This window comes from Chelonia mydas, chromosome 6, assembly GCF_015237465.2.
Source record: "Chelonia mydas isolate rCheMyd1 chromosome 6, rCheMyd1.pri.v2, whole genome shotgun sequence".
NCBI lineage: Eukaryota > Metazoa > Chordata > Testudines > Cheloniidae > Chelonia > Chelonia mydas.
The window spans coordinates 41023870-41041282 of record NC_051246.2 but is presented as its reverse complement, the minus strand read 5'-3'; the positions used below and the strand labels follow the sequence as shown (position 1 = coordinate 41041282).

Genomic DNA, 17413 nt, shown 5'->3' with positions numbered 1-17413 from the left:
AGTGTAGGGCAAATTATCTGTAGCTTTGCATAGTAAACTGGAAAACAACTCTAAGCTTTATTTTGAAAAACATTATCACATTTTTAATAAACTGATTTAGAGTATGGCATCAGGACTCCCCCTAGTGCAGAATGTATCAGCCTGCTACTTCCTCACAGCTAAAGGAGTAGTAGAATGGTGGAGACGTGTTTAAAGTGCTGGATGTCCTGGTTTCAATCCCCAGGACGTCTGTATATATGCAGCAATGGCTAGTCACACAGACATGATTTTTATATAGAAGATAACATTGAATGTATGGTAAAATATTTGGAGTGGGGTTATTTTGTTTGTTTTAACACAATTCTTGTGTAGAAACAGATTTCACCCTCTTGCTGGGAGAAAAAAGATGCAAAATATATTTGTAACCAAAGGAGAGAATACTGCATGCAGTCTTCCTGGTTTAAAAACCTAAATACAAACCTTCAGTGCTGCCCTCGAGCTCCAGAATCATCAGACAATATCAAAATAATAGGATCGTCTTTTAGAAGCATATAGGAGCACAAAAGAGACAAGCAAATCAATAGCAGCCACACTGACACCCTTTGCACGGTGAGTCACAGACAAAACTGTTAGTTTGCCCCTGCCGGCTCTGGCATCATGGAATGTTTGGAGGGCCCGTACTGACCTTCACTGCTTCATGGCATGGCAATGCATTTTATTGTACCATGATTATGGAGCTAAAATTTCAACAAAATGTGCACCTAATTTGAGAATATAACTGTAAACCATGGAGCTATATATGCAATTGTACATGCCAATGCAAACTAATCACTAGGAATTAGCAAGATGTTCACTGTCGCTGTACCCATTCTGAGCATGTCTTTCGCCCTAGATTTAGGCACACAAAATTTTCAAATGTATCATTAGTAGTCAGTTCTACAGAATTGTACAGTTAAAAAGAAAGCATTTCTCTTACCTTCATCCTGACGTCACTGAAAAAATTTACAATATTTTCCTACCCTAACAATGGAATATTGTGGTGATTTGATATCAGTACAATAAGGTAAATGCTTCCTTTGAAAATGTAACTACTGTATGAGTCTCTAATTTTAGAGCTGTTCTGGTCATAAAGTGATTATATGAATGCAACACTCAGCAGCTTCACCTCACAAGGAGTTTTTAGGGAACTTTAATGACACTAAGAGCAAGAAAGACTTTTTAAATTAAAGTTTGCCTGAAAATACTATTGGGTGATGAACAAGATGGTAGGGTTTTTTCCCATCTCTGTATTCTGTGGCTAAAATAATGTCCTCTGGTACTTCACAGAGGACAGAATTTGATACTATGTATCTGTATCTGCTACTCAAACAGCTTGAAATGTCATGTTTTTTTATTTTCTTGAAAGTAATCATGAGATGAAAAATGTTTGTATCACAGGTAAGAATACTATTGGACCCCTATTACTGCCATCAACTTTCCCCTGCTCCTACTTACTGCAGCCAGTATCGAGTTGGCACATCTTAATGGGTTTTCTTTGATTGAGTGCACCAAGATAAGGTATTGTTTTGTTCCTGGCTTCCTCTCCTTGCAGAACTGAAAGTTTTCTTCCCTTTAAGGATGCACCACCGCGGTGACTTTACCTCAGAAGACTCCAGTGGTCTAATTAAACCATTGATTATTAAGAATGGAGAGAGGAAAACTGGATTAAAACAAAACAGTGAGCATACCAGATCTAGTCTGAAACCCTGGAAAGCCCATGTATATTTTCAAAGGAGTGTAAAGCCCTAACTTCCCTCAAAACTGCCCCAGGCCTCTTTGAAAATCCCACCTAGGGCCAATATATTTACGGTGAATAAAAACAATACTAAGGAGTCCTTTCTCCCCTCTGTCTCTTTTGACCTCTAAGCCAGTCAGATACCTCCTTTTGATCTTAGGTTTCCTTTCCTTGACCTCTCTCAGCCCCGTTACACCTTTCAGGTTTCTTCAATATTCTAGGTTTATTACATACCAGCCCTTATTCCCAAAAGAGTGTTTCCTGGAGTCTGTCCCCAGATTAACTCAGTATTCAGTGCTGTGGCTAAAGGGTTTCAGTTCATTTTTCCTTATTTTGTCATTGCATCTCACCCCTCCAACTAAGCATACCCCTACCCAAAGCTGTCTACCCATTATGGTGACCTTGATAGCCCTGCCTTGCCACATTAATTATCTTTGTTAAGGGTGTACTACCGCTCTTTCTGCTATTAAAGATGCAGAGTTTTTATAATTGTTTAATTCGTTCTTAACATTAATTCTACTGAATGGCAAGTGTGAATCATGGATTTAACTGAACTGCCACAGGACCTAGCACAAGGTATCTGCCTTCCAAGCAATGGGAGATATGGATGCCAACCATACTAACAGCAGTATTAGAAATGACCTTATCCAACCAACCACAACAGGCCAGCCTATGTAGGGGAAAGATTGGAGTGCCAAGAAATAAAATAATAATTTCCATCTCTGTGGCTACTAGAGAACTGGGGTTTGCCCTCAGAGCTGTGAGCTGCCATCATGTGCATAAATCAATGCCCTCAAGGAACTTTTCATGAAGGAACAGATAATGAAGCAAACTTTTCTAGATTAGTCACTTAGGCACTTAACACAGGCTGGATCATGCTTCCCTCCAGGCAAAGATCTCTGCGGCACTAATCCTCCCATTCTTGGACCTAGCAGAGGCCTTTCAATGTATCTGTGGTGGGGAATGAAGGAAACTGGATGGGCCAAGGGAGACCAAAAATCATCCACTCCCTAGTGAGATCCTGAAGAATCCTCAGAAAAAGTAATAAAGCCCTGTACCGTATTACACTGTCTGCTGCGCCTCCTCGACATGCATCCTAGGAGCTGGTGCTCTCAGAATGAGTCCCTGATGGGGCAGTTGCAGTGTGATATGTCCATGTGGCTGGCCCTAGCTTGCTGGGATCCACAGAAGGTTTAGGGCAAAGGTGATAAACCCAGCCCCTGTAATGGGGGCTGAGAGAGGATCCTCAGGGAGCTTCCTCCCCAAAATCCCCCCTCCCATAAAGTTTAATGTGGGTTGGGATGCTCTCGCCCACAAAATTCTAAGAGCCAACTAAGCACTGACCTAGCACAGAAAGCTAGGACCATGATGCTACATAGCCCTGGAGAAATATCACTATTGGGTGCCTGAAAACACAACCAACTTGCCTTGAAATTCATTGCAATAACTGAACGTTATGGGGGAGCTGGAGGAGGTTGGGTTTTTTTAATTCCCATTCTTCTGATTGAATAAAGCGTATTTCATAAATGGACCCCTGTTTAGTTCTTCAATCTTTAACCAAAATTATTCTGTCGTGGATTTTTTTTTTGGCACCGTTTTTACAGTTCAGGGGAATGAAAGAGTTGTGATTGCCTTTGTGCAGCAGCTGACGCACATTTGGAATATTTATGTTGTGCACGCTGACTGAAAACAATACTATTAAGCTGATTTGTCACAAAAGCTTTTAAGGCTAGGAAAAACCCTCCTGCTCACTGAACTTACAAGTGCAAGGCAGCCTTAATTAAAGTCACTTGCTCTTAATGGAAAAATATGTCCTCTCCTACATCCAAGCTGCTGTGGTTGGCACACACACTAATGCCTAATAGAAACACCAGAAACAGCAGTAGCAAACATACATGCCGAACTTAAAGGGCCTTCTGCACATGGTCACCCTATCCTAGAATAGCCGTGTTCTCAGTCCCAGTTCATGGAAATAATGTCCCAGAACAATAATGTCCCAGAATGTCCTAGCCTCCCCCTGTGGCTTTTCCTTAAGATGACTGCTGATCCTTCAATCTAGTTTTACCTGACTGGTTCATAGCATAGCCAGGGACGTCTTTGATGTTGTAATCTACAACTGTTCTGCATCTGACTGAAGCAGTCAGGTAAAGCGGGCATAGCTAGCTGGATGTGAACCTAATAGGTGATTGGGAGTGGGTGAGGTCAGTTTTTTCATCTGATTGCATGAGGACAGTTTTGCCAGTATTTCTAATCTCTGAGGAACAGCTCACTGCGCTGCCGTTTCCACTGATAGTTCATTCATGTGTTACAAATACGCCTATTGCACTGCCACCCTGCCCCAGAGCAATCTGGGCCAAATAATTCAAGGGTGGTGCACACATTGGTAAACTTGTATAAAGGGATTAAATTTACAGGTGGAGGTAGAAAACGGGGAAGTGTGGCAGATAGAACTACTAGCAGGAGGGTGCAAATTACACCCACTTACATCAGTTTATTGACATGTAATTTACATTATCCTTTATAATGGTGCCCATTGTAATACCCAGCCTTTATTTTAGCCACATGGAACTTTAAGACACCACCTGTGTTCTTTATTCTTAAAGAGATGGGAAAGAAAAGCCAACCTACCCCCAGCAAGACAGTCTACAAAGTATGAAGCAAGATACGCAACAGAATAGCAACCTGCAATCAGCAAAACATGAAGGAGAGCTCTCAGGAGATAAATACTTTCCTATTATGCTGATTGGTTCACTAACTGAAAATGAGAACAGAAATATTTACAATGTACCTAGGAATCATTAACACAAGATACGGGGGGAGAAGGGTAGTTAGTGTGTAAGAACAAAATATCACTATCAGAAGATGCAGGGTCCCCATATATTGTATAACAGCTTACAGAAAATAAAATAGGGCACAAGATTTTCACTGTCACCATTAGCAACAATTCTGTTATTAATTTCAGCCCACATTGTTTTCCCAAAACATCCGCTTCATGGAAAGAAAACCTCAAGGGATAGTCATGGAGAAAGATATACCTGGAAGTGAATGTATAATTTGGGGATATGTAACAGCAGTAATTACGAAAATGCTCTTTCTTTTATGTCATCCTAGATAATATACAACACAAAACCATGATCACTCCAGAAATTATCCAAAACTGATTTTTTATGGATTTTTAAAATGTACTGTGAACAGAGATCCATTCAACCAGTGCTTTAGCAGTTTTATAGCACTATTTCCATTTCTAAACAATGGCCTGGGATTGGGATCCAGGTATATCTGAGCTTCGGTTCTGCCCCTGGCTCACTGCACAGCCTGGGGCTAGTCACTTGGATCAACATTTTCTAACTTAGATGCCTGACATCATGCTAATGGGTTTAAAAAGTTTTGACCTTAATCGATCTATCTTTAAAACGTGGATCATACCTACTTCATTTGAAGGTGTGTGTGTGTGTGCGCGCACATGTTCTCTCTCTCTCTAAATATATAATAAATGCTAAGCATTATGGACCCAATTCAGGAAAGCTTCTTTATTCAGCATAGAATTTAAACAGTTGTATACCTTTAAGCACCTGTCTAAGTGCTGTCCTGAATAGAGACAGACAAAAGCACATGCTTACTTGCATCAAGGCCTATTAGCATGCTAAACATTCAGAGCTGGGTTAGATTCTGATCCCTTTCTTCAGGGTTTTCAGTTCCATCCCGGTATATATGTATATATCCATCCATCATGCCATTCTGCTTCTGCAATTCCATGGAATTCCAAAGTCCACAAAACAAATACCTCAGTGTTTTGAGTTGAAAAAGTAGTTCATATAGTTTCTAAGATCAGTTTGATTTTTTTTTCTGGAAGAAAAGAAATGCAAAACGTATACATTAAAAATTGAGTTGTGCAGGGAGTAATTCAATCTCTTTGTATATATTACAGTTGTAAATATTGAATTCAGTTCAAGTATATATGACACCTCATTCATGGTGTGGTTTTATTACATGCCAGTTTTTAAAATGTCAGGGTATAAGAGCAGCTCCATCCTGAAAAATCACTGTCATATAAATTGAGATAAGAGCAAAGTAAAATTCAGTCCTGATGTAAATCCACCAATTTAAATGGATTCACAACGGCTTACAACAGCTCTGAATTTGTCCTAGTGGATTTTAAAATAATATGTATGAAGAGAAGCGATCTCAGCAATGATGTATAGTAAACCATTAGCAATGGTCTCCTATTTTTGTCATTTTTAAAGAAAAATCTTTTGTGACATGAAAGAACTTAACCCTAGGGTATAAATGCTCTCCTCTGTCTAATGTATAAAAGCCGCTTCCTGTAACTTAGAGTCCAAGCTCTTATAAAGAAAAATGTCTGCATACAAAAATAAACTGCATCCTAGAATTGAGGCTTGAAGTGATTGGAGCAGCACCTTTAGCAACACCCACAGGGAAACATATGCGCTACGCACTATAAGAGGTAATATGTTACTATCGTGCAGGGCTAACATAATATTTATGTTAATGGCTGTGATGATCTTCTGATGTGCCTAATGTGACCCAGAAATTCTCAGAAACCTCAGCAGACTCAGGCAAAGCTGACTACTTACGCAATTAATGAAACCTGCCTTCTCTCCAAAATACAGAGTGCATTACTAGATCTCACATGCACAGTTATTATAAGTTAATGTGTATGTCAAGATAAACTTGTAAGCAAAAACAAAGATTGGGAAGTTTGGAGAAATAAAAAGTAATTAGTAGCTACAACCTACTGCCGTATACAGTCTCAAAAATCGGAATTAACAACTTCCTTCTATTCAGAAATCTGGGCAAATTTCAGGAGAGTCGTGTATGTGGATGTTCTCATTTTGTTCAAAAAATGACATCTAACCGAACTGGGGAAAACATGTTTTTATTTCCAGCACACTACACATAGATTTTCTCAACCAAAGCGCCTTGTTCAACTTCCATTAAGATCAATAGAAACCCTTGTGGAACAATCAGTAGTTAGTTAATTTTGCATTAGTTCATGGTTCAGAGAAAGGTCTGTTTTTTCTAGATACTTACAAAAATCATACCACTTTATCCTCCTGCCTCTTTGCACATGCACATTTTCTTTTCTAATCTATGAAACATGAATGCTTCCTGGCACAGCTTCTGTCACAGTTGCATACTCTGTACATGCATTGTGAGCATCTAAACTTGTATTCAAAGTAATGTCATCAAACAAAAAATGTTCATTAACTCAAGAAAATTGTTCATGGACAGTTGACATAGGCTTTTCACAGATCAAGATAGTGATTTGTGTTTGTGTGTGGGGACAGGTGATTTTGTGTATCCTTATAGTGAAACCTTTGTGTCCTGGTCTCTTCTTAGATTAGGGTACCATCATCTATCTGCCTTACCGTCCATCGCCCATCCAGATATTGATAACATCCTTGTCACCATAGTATCTGAATCTTCTACAAGTGCAACAACACAGTGTTGATTTCTTTGCTTCCTTCCCTCTCACCACCACCACCTTCCTCAGAGGCTTGTGGGGAGAAAGAATGGTCTTGTGGTGAAGGCACTGCCCTGGGATGTAGACATTTGGGTTCAGTTCTTCTCTTTGGTACAAGTAGAGCTATGCATCTAGGTGACTTTTTGGTTTGCTGGCAATTCTGAATGAATGAATAAATAAATCAATAAGAATTGGGTCAACCCAAAAGCAGTTCTTTTAAAAAAAATCTTTGGCAAATGTTTTTTGTGGGACGTGGGTTATTTTGATTTTTCAGCACTTTAATTTTTTTTTTAAATTAAATTGAGGGAAATGTCAAATTGAAGAGTTGTTATGAAACATCTACAAGTTAATGCTATGTTAGTTTTGTTTTGTTTTTAAAAAAAACACCACTTGTGGGGATGACCAAAACCATCCGATGAAACCAACACACATTCATGAAATAATATTTACAAACTCATGGATGACAGGAGAGGTCCTGGAAGACTGGAGAAGGGCTAATGTAATGCCCATCTTTAAAAAGTGGGGGGAAGGAGGACCTGGGAAACTTTAGATCAGTTAGCCTGACTTTAATACCTGGGAAGCTACTAGAGTAATGTATAAAACATTCAGTTTCCGAATGCCTGGAGGATGAAGGAGTAATCACTAGCAGCCAGCATGGATTTGTCAAGAAGAAATCACACCAAACCAGCTTAATTTCCTTCTTTGACAGGGTAACAGATTTGGTGGATAGGGGGAATGCTGTGGACATAATATACCTGGACTTCAGCAAGGCTTTTGACACACTCCCACATGACATTCTGATAAGTAAGCTGGAGAAATGTGGGCTCGACAGAACTACCATTAAGTGGATACAGAATTGTAAGAGAACTACAAACAACGAGTAACTATTAATGGAATGAAGTCAGATTGGAGGGAGGTCTCAAGTGGGGTTTCCCAGGAATCTGTTCTGGGTCCAGTGTTGTTTAACATTTTTATTTGTGACCTGGATGTAGGTATAGAGAGCATGCTGGTCAAGTCTGTAGATGACACAAAGCTGGGGGTTGCCAGTACTTTTGGAGGATAGAGCTAAATTCAGAGGGATCTTCATAAATTGGAGAACTAGGCTATAGACAACAACATGAAATTCAGCAAAGACCAATGTAAGGTGCTGCACTTAGGGAAGAAAAACCAAATACAAAAGTACAGAATCGGGGGGGAAACTGGCTTAGCAGCAGCACTGCTGAGAAGGATCTGGGAGTTGTGGTGGATCACAACCTTAACATGAGTCAGCAATGCAGTGCTGTTGGGGGAAAAAAGCAAATGCAATTTTAGGTTGCATTAACAGAGACATAGCATGTAAGTCACAGGAGATGATAGTACTGCTGTACCTGGCACTGGTTGGGCCTTAGCTGGAGTACTGTGTTTGATTTTTGTCACCAATGTATAGAAAGGTTGTACAGAAACTGGAAAGGATCCAGAGGCAAGTGACAAAGATGATTAAAGGGATGAAATGCAAGCCACATGAGCAAAGGCTGCAGGAACTGTGTATGTTTAGTCTGGAAAAGAGGAGATTAAGGGGGGGAAATGACAGCAGTCTTCAGATACTTGTAAGGCTGCCACAAAAAGATGGAGAAAATTTGTTCTCTTTTTGCCACAGAGGACAGGACAAGAAACAATGGGTTCAAACTACAGGATAGGAGATTTAGATGGAATCTCAGGAAAAACTTCCTAACTGTAAGAACAGTAGCCCAGCTGAACAGACTGCTTAGGGAGGTTGTGGAAGCTTCTTTACTGGAGGTTTTCAAAAAGAGGCTGGCTAGCCATTTGTCTTGGATGGTTTGACACAACAAATCCTGCATCTTGGCAGGGGGTTAGACTAGATGACATTTGTGGTCCCTACTAACGCTATGGTTTTATGAAACATGTTGGTGTTGCTGAATCTGCATTTTTCACCAAAAAAGTTTCAGCTGAAAAATTTCACCCAGCTTTACCGCTTATGTGACCTTTGGTAACTCACTCAGTTTCTCTGTGCCCCATTGTAAAATGGGGTGATATTGCTTATCAACCTCATAGGAGTGTTGCAAGAATAAGTTCATTAATGTTTGAGAGGTGCTCAGATACTATGGCAATAGGTACTATAGCAATAGATAGAAATCCTGTATTCTAAACCAATAAAACAAATCCCAACCAACTGCTGTCTGAAACGAGTAAAATGAAACCTTGGCTCAAAACATATTTATTCAATCTGACTGGATTATTTGGCTCTCTGCTAAAGTGTTTTGTCATTTGTTTAGTTGAACTAAATCCAATAGTATTATTTATCATCAAGTACTAAGAATTCTACATAGTACAATAAAATGTTATAGTGTATATTACATATTATAAAAGCAGTATTAAAACTTTGCTTCATAAAAGCAGTACTTTTCAATACTGAACCAGATACAGATCATGGCAAGTATTAAAAAGCAGCAGGAGCATATGAGAAAGTTTGTAGAGTTTGCCAGATCCTACTAATCTCGCCTTTGATTCAGTAGGATACTAATGGAAGACTTAAAAATTTTGCTACAAGCTTCCATTACATTTTTAACTGACATTACTCTTTAAACAAGTTGCTTTAAATCCCATTGGTTGTGCAATACTTTAAATCAAACTATATTCTGAATGCTACTCTAGGGAGGTATGCCCCAATTCTTCATGATCCAGGAAATTTTCTGAATCCTTTTGTAATGCACATGATTAACTGATTTAGTTCAATGGTTGATTCATAATGCAGGATTAATGTATGGTGTCCTGCTCCACCTCGGGTACCCTGGTACACTCCCAGCGGCCAGGCCCATCTCTCTCAACAGGTAGAGGAGACTCTATCTGCTCCTGGCCCACTGCCCTCTTATAAGGGCCAACTGAACCCTGATTGGGGTGTGGCCACAGGTGAGCCTATTTCCCCAATCAGCCTGGGAACTGCTTGCTCCCAGCCACAGCCCTCTCCTGGGCTGTTTTAAGCCCTTTAAGGCTGGAGCGGGTGACCACCCCACTACAGTATCCTTCATCATTTGTGAATTGCAAGAACAAACAGATGTAATACAAGTTATTAATTCTTAAAAAATAAATATATATATAAAATGGATTCTATATCGGAGTGGAAGCATAATGTTATAAAATTCTGCTTTAAAGCTTTCCTTTAGGAGGCTATTTTGATGGGGAAAAGTTGTTGCATGTAAAAATCCAGAATAACTGAAGTCAGTATAAAGACTCCCATTGACTGCAGAGGGCTTTGGATCAGGCCCTAAGAGTATGATGAAGAGATAATTTCTGCAGATCAAGAAACTGAACTCCTGTTTAGACAAAGAACATGCACAGCATCACCAGTGCAAATTTCCTTGCCCCATTACTGTGTCTCTAGGGTGAAAGGATATTTCAGTTTCCTGCCCCAGTACTTCCTCCTACTGAGACTAACAACTGTGCTAATTAGCAGTTATTTATGTAAAAACTGTAGCTGATTGTAGAGAACTGACAAACAGAAAAAATGGCTTTATCTGGCAGATGCATTGTTCACTATGAATTCTGAAAACATCACTATGACTTTAGTCAACGTACTGTAGTATAATTTGTAAATGTGCTACAGTATAAAGTATTATAAATGATTATATCTAAACCACTCTTGTCAACTTAAATTAACTGCATAGATTTTGTGATGCAGTAATAGTTTATGTTCAGTTAATTGCTAATTTGTAAAATGTGGTCATCCTCTGTGAGCCCCCTAGTTATGAATATAAATGACATAAGCCCTGATTCCAGAAGGCATCTCTATTCAGAACAGTCCTGAAGCATGTGAATAGGGATGGACTTAAGTGCATGCTTATGGCTTTCCTGAATCTGAGCCATAGGACCTGATCCAAAGCCCACTGATCTGATCCAAAGTGAGGTTCTCCAGTACTTTATTTTGGCCCTGATTCAACAAGGTACTTAAACACAAGACTTAAATTTAAGCACATGAGTAGTTCCATTGACTTCAATGCTTAAGATGAGGCAGATACTTAAGTACCTTGCTGAACTGAGGTCTAAAGAACCCAAGAAAATTCAATTACAAAATGTGTGATTCATATAAGGGGAAGAAAGTCACTTAAAAGCAAGTACACACAGAGGAAAAGTTAATAAGGTATCTGTAACAACTGACAGAGAGATGCAGATTCACATTCTTGTATCTCCCACGTGCTCAGAAGGGTGAGATAAGGTTTTCTTCCTCTTCTTTTATGGGCTTAGCCTGAAGGATTTCCAGAAGCTCCATAAAAAATGTTTGGTGCCAATTTCTTTTCTTTCATTTGCGGATGGTGTTGCATTTTGTATGTTTGCAATTTTGCAGAATATCTGGGTTTCTGTAAAAATCTAAAAAGAAAAGGAGGACTTGTGGCACCTTAGAGACTAGTCTCTAAGGTGCCACAAGTCCTCCTTTTCTTTTTACGAATACAGACTAACACGGCTGTTACTCTGAAACCTGTAAAAATCTAGCAGTTTCAATAGTTAGTCATTACCTCCTATTCAAACTTCTGCATTATTGCTAGACAACAAGCATCATAGATGATCAAACTTACTGGTTTTCTCCACATTTTGACATGAATTTGGGGTCTTGCATGACTGTAAAAATCAAAGCAAAACTTTGAGGGTAGAAAGGGCAGGAAGAAAAGTGGGCAAATGATGCAAAATGAACCCAAGGGAAATGTTTGCCGAAACATATTGAAATCAAATATAGACAGTATTTTCAACTCTACGAAAGTCTTTGCACTTGGATAATACAGAGCCACATACTAGACACTGGAGTGGAAAAATTCTGCTTTGGACTGACAACTCTTTGTATTATTCATTTGTGGGTTTAACCTCAGACATTTTATATTCTCATAAGAGAATTTGAAAAGTATCCCTCAAATTTCCACCCTACACAGAAAGAGAAGTAGACAGGCAAAGATGTATACTACACCATGGACATGTATACACACAACCCACTGGTGCGCGTGTGTTAGAGTTGCCCTCTGTGCCCAATCCAGGGAGGATGTGAGTCTGTTACAGCCCCTAACAAGAGAGCCTAGATCTTCAGCTCATATTTTAGAGACTGGTGCTCTAGAAGGCCATGGTTCAATCCCTGGTGTGTTAACCAAGATGGCTGAATCACATGGACTAAGGAAGTTCTTCCCTTTTTTAAAGATTGTCACTCTGATTATATTTGTATACTGGAGATGTTACATTTAAGGTTGTGTATGATTTCAGATTACAGAAAGAGAAAATGTAACAACATTCTACAAAAGTCTTTTTTTTTTTCAATCTTATCCTCTTGTAAAAACTAGCTCCTGGCTAGCTCTTTGTGTATAGAATCTCTGTCAAAGGGAGGTTTAAAAACAACAACAACAATAATCACCAGAAAAATTTAATTAAAAAATTAGTCACTTAAAAATTGTGCAACTTCTGAAAAATCAGTAGTATCTCTGATGTGCACTACTTTAACCCTGATATGATTTGCAGTCATTATTTAAAAATTAAATCTAGCAAATAATTGTTACACGTCTCAATCTGAACCAGTAGGGATGCCTTTAGTCTATATTATAGTCTAGTCCCATTTAGTTGGAGGTGGGTGAATTTGTATCTGGATTTCAAACCCTTCAAAGTGTTGGATTCTGGAGTCTTCGGCTCTGGATATTGATTCATTGTAAAGAGGGGTCTTGGCTATGAAATTCAAATCCCAGATTGGATTCCAGCCTACCCCAGAAGTAAAGCAGTGTTTGAATCCAAGCCTTCCGGGCGGGTCTCTGTCTCTGTCTCTCTCTCTCTCTCTCTCTCTCTCTGTGAATAATGAACTACTATTGATATTACATTTTGAAGCATTATTCATTCTTAGTGTGCTGTACTATGTACATTTACAATGCAAGTGCCACAAGCGCTTGCTTATATAAGTGACTTGAAGTAGCTGTGATTTCTGTTGGGTAAACAGTGCATCGTTTTGAAAGTGCAAATATGTATATTTAACTAATAACAATCAGACTCCCTTTGGTATGTGTAGTATGTGTCTAAATCAGTGGTTCCCACTGGAAGCGGCTCGGGCTGAGGGATGTACTGGCCGCCGCTTCCAGCAGCTCCCATTGGCCTGGAGCAGCGAACCGCGGCCACTGGGAGCCGCGATCGGCCGAACCTGCGCACACAGCAGGTAAACAAACCAGCGCAGCCTGCCAGGGGCTTTCCCTGAGCAAGCGGCGGAACAAGTTTGGGAACCACTGGTCTAAATCATTTTAAATGCAAATGTGTTCTAAAGGAATATAAATTAAAACACACATATTTAAAAAGTGCTAGGATGTTGAACCAAACGGCCAAAAGCAAAGGAAATTTAGAATTAAGAAAGATTCCATCCTCAGTGCTCAATATACACATGTACACAGAGAGAGGCAGTGAATCTCTGCCAGATATTTAACTCTCCTGGTTTGATCAGTTTTTGCTCTTCGTTTCTTATCCTTAAATACTTTCAGGGGAATACTGTCTACCCTATTTCTGAAGGCACTTGGGACCCAGGATGCAGTGGAAGCAGTGTGGTTATTCTGGGTGCATTTGGGATCAGGCTGTATGCCCTGCATGAAGCAGAGCACAGCTCAGTTCTACCCCAATATGACAGTAGTTTTGGAAGGTGGAGTGGGGAATGAGCAAGGTTAGGGCTGGTGGATCAGACTGCTGCAGCCATGTGGTGTTCTGCAGATCTCAGCACGGTGTGCTGTGCATGATTGTTCCCCTTTCCAGCACAATATTCCTTATACTAATCCCACTAATAATCTGACAGTCATTATCTTTTGATATTTATTTAAACACATAACACTAGATCTTCAGCTGGTGTACATGAGTATTGCTCCATTGAGTGTAATGCAGCTATGCCAACAGACACCAGCTCAGAGTCTGGCCGATGTCTGTCCAAAAGCAGCAAATTATCCTTCCATAAAGTAAATGGATTAGTGCAAGCTGCTCTCTCAGGATGAGGAAGAGGTCATGTTGAGGATGAGCACCTGGGGCTGAACAGCTTCCATGTTCCAGATAAGCCGCATCAGTGCTGTAATTGCTTTGCTTTAGTAAAAAGAGGGAGACTGAGAGTAATGACAGCGGTAGAAATGACCAGTGAAAATTGATTTCCCTAAACTGGGGCATATATGGATTAGAGATAGCCTGGGGTATCAGTGCCATTGCTTTCAAGCAGGAAATGGCAAGATTATCACTAAAATGAAAGGACCACTCTGTTGGAACTGCCAATTACCAGTAATGTATGGGCGGGTTTTTTAGTTTAATTGGGAAGAATTTTAAAAGGCTGCAGAAATCATGAGCATGAGTTGTGAACTTCATATTTTCTTGAACAATTTACTGGCAGGAATCCTGGGGGAGATGGGAAAGGCTCTAAGAAACATTTGATAGATGTTCTCTGTGCACCAGAGCCTCATTAAAACAGTCTCCTGTTTTTGTTCTGGGTTTATTACACTACATATAAATTTAAAAACTGCTGATGCAGGAATTCTTATAGGCTTTAGAAAAAAAATATTTGTATGGTGCTTAATCACAGTCTGGGTTTCCACAGGTGTGTTATATACTTCACCACTTTTTTATGAGTTTGTGTGGGTGAGGGAGAAGTAGGGTAAAATCGCTATCAGTAGTTGTATTTAAATATTTACAGGCGATCACGGTGCATCCATTGATTGTTTACATAATACTGAATCGTTCCAGATAAGGAAGTTTTATTAATGCTGTTTCTGCCATTAATAATAACCATCTTTGTGGTGTTTCTGATTGACTAGGGCAAATTTCCAATGCAAGGCTCTGTGTCTCATTTCTGCCCTCCTCAGTGAGTGCCACTTTGAAAACATTCCCCACAACTCAGGAGTTGGTATTCCTGTTCTCCTTCCCCAAGTGCTGTTGTGTCCAGTGCTAAACCCTACAAATAGCACCGTTCCTGTTATTGTTCCTCAGCAAGGGTCAGATGTGCCTGTACTCACATAGGACTGCACAAAACTGTAACAGAATCCACCAGAGATGTGCAGTTTGGGCAGTATTCTGGCTGTCTCCTCTTTTCCCCTCAAGGTGGCAGGAGTGGCTGTATTTTGGAATGGCGAGGAGATCTGTGGGAACTACCAAGCACTGTTGTGTGGATTTTGGTCTCTGTGCTCTTCCTAAGTTGCCCACACTTTTAGCAGAACAGCTCTCGTCCGTGCCATGCTGCTACTGGCCTTGTCCAAGCCATTTGGAAATCCATTGCCCTCCACAGTTTGTTCTAACTATGGAGGGAAGCGTAACTATAACCCAGAGCAGCAGTAACTCATGATGCATTTTGCATCATAAACTCCACCACTCTTAAAGGGAAATGTGATGAACTGAACTATTCTGCTTTCTGCTCCCCACCCTCTTAGTTGAATTCAGCTCCTGCAGAAGAGGGAGAGGCAGCAATGCAGTGATGGTAAGGGAAGGTTTTCTTCTCTGGGTTCATGTAAGCTCCTCTCTGCACCACATTGAGCAGGGCAACACATCCCCCAAGCAGCAGGGGAAGTGAGGTATCTCGGTCTTCATCAGAATTCCGAGGTGCATTTAGAATCCATGTGCCTCCTCGATTTGCTATAAATTATTGCAGAATGTTACTCCCATAATAAAGTTGTCCCAATCACTGTTTTATATTTTGTTATCTTCTTTTACAGAGCGATGAGGTTTTAACTGTCATCAAGGCGAAAGCACAGTGGCCTGCCTGGCAACCGCTAAACGTGTAAGTTGGTAGAGAATGGAGCCTCCCAGTAGACTCCTGTTCAATATCATCTAACAGACTGCTCTAAACTTACTGCCTTACACAATGGTTTGCTCTCGCAAAGAAACAATATAAAAGTACTGTTGATAGATGAGTTTGTCTTATGCTTTGGTATTCTGCCAATGAGTGCCTTTTTATTATTATTATTATTATTTGCAGTATGGCGCTTACTAACTAAATCGGGAAAGAGAAAAAGCAGATAGTTTTATTGAGTTTTTGCCTATATTAAACAATGGAGTTCATTCAGTGTTTGCATGAATATATTAGATACTTGTGTCAGGCTGTCTGGAGCAGCTCACAAACGTGGATGCCACCCTCAGGGCAGACTGTTACAAACCAGGGCTCTCAGGTGCAGAAGTCGGCCAGTTCCATCACCGTGGTCTCTGTGGCAGGGGAGTGACTGGATACCTGGTCAAAACTTACGAGCAAAGCTCTCAGTTCCTGACCTGGGGCTTTCCTTTTAGAGGATATTCCCCTCTCCTTGCCTAACTGTTCAAGGTCTTTTGTGTCAAGATCATCATATGACCGTGGTTCACCCATTGGGGCTAATCTTTAACCTTTAAAACTCTTAATATCACATTTAAACTTTTAACAGCGTTGGGTTATGATTAAGGCTATGCTTTAGTCATGGGTATTTTTATTAAAAGTCATGTACAGATCATGGGCAGTAAACAAAAATTCATGGCCTGTGTCCTGTCCGTGACTTGTTCTATATAACCCTGACTGAATCTTGGGTGCTCTGTTGGGGGGGGGGGAAGGGGGGCGGCAGTGGCACACGGCCTAGGACCCCCGCAGCTGCTGTGGGGAGGCAGTTGGTGGCCTGCGGCCCAGGAGCCCCGCTGCTGCTGGAAGGTGTGGGGGGGTTGGCAGGGCTGGCAGGCTCCCTGCCTGGCTCCACGCAGCTCCCTGGAAGCGGTGACATGTCCCTTGTCTCCTAGGTGGAAGCATAGGCGCCAACTTCTGCTGGTGCCAGTGGGTGCTCGACCCTCCTCTGTCCCCAGCCCCGCCCAGACTCCACCCCCGCCTCGCCCACTCCTGCCTCTGCCCCGCCCCCATTCCAACCCCTTCCCCAAAGCCCCGCCCCAGCCCCGCCTCCTCCCCTGAGTGTGCCCCCCTTCCGCTCCTCTTCCCTCCCTCCTGGAGCTTGTTATGCTCCGAAACAGGTGCGCTGGCTGCTGCAGAAGTCTCTTGACTTCCATGACAGAATCATAGCCTTACTTATGAACTATCCAATTGACCTGTGGCATGTGAATCTTGCTAAGACTATGCCAATGTCAGGTGGTCTGGAGTGGCTCACCAACATGGGTGCCAGCTTCACGGCACAAACCCCAAATTGGTTGTGTTTTTTATAATTAGATTTCATCAACCAAGTATCCAGTGTGAACTCTTCAAC

General features: G+C 40.8%; 1 protein-coding gene across 1 annotated transcript in view; it reads left to right on the top strand.

Annotated features, from left to right (window-relative positions):
• The window catches only part of SPON1 (spondin 1), a 315776-nt gene that overhangs the window by 233320 nt on the left and 65043 nt on the right, over positions 1–17413 (top strand). The window contains exon 7 of the mRNA XM_037899871.2: positions 15917–15981. Coding sequence (XP_037755799.1) covers positions 15917–15981 — 65 coding nt within the window. The remainder of the gene's footprint in view (positions 1–15916; positions 15982–17413) is intronic.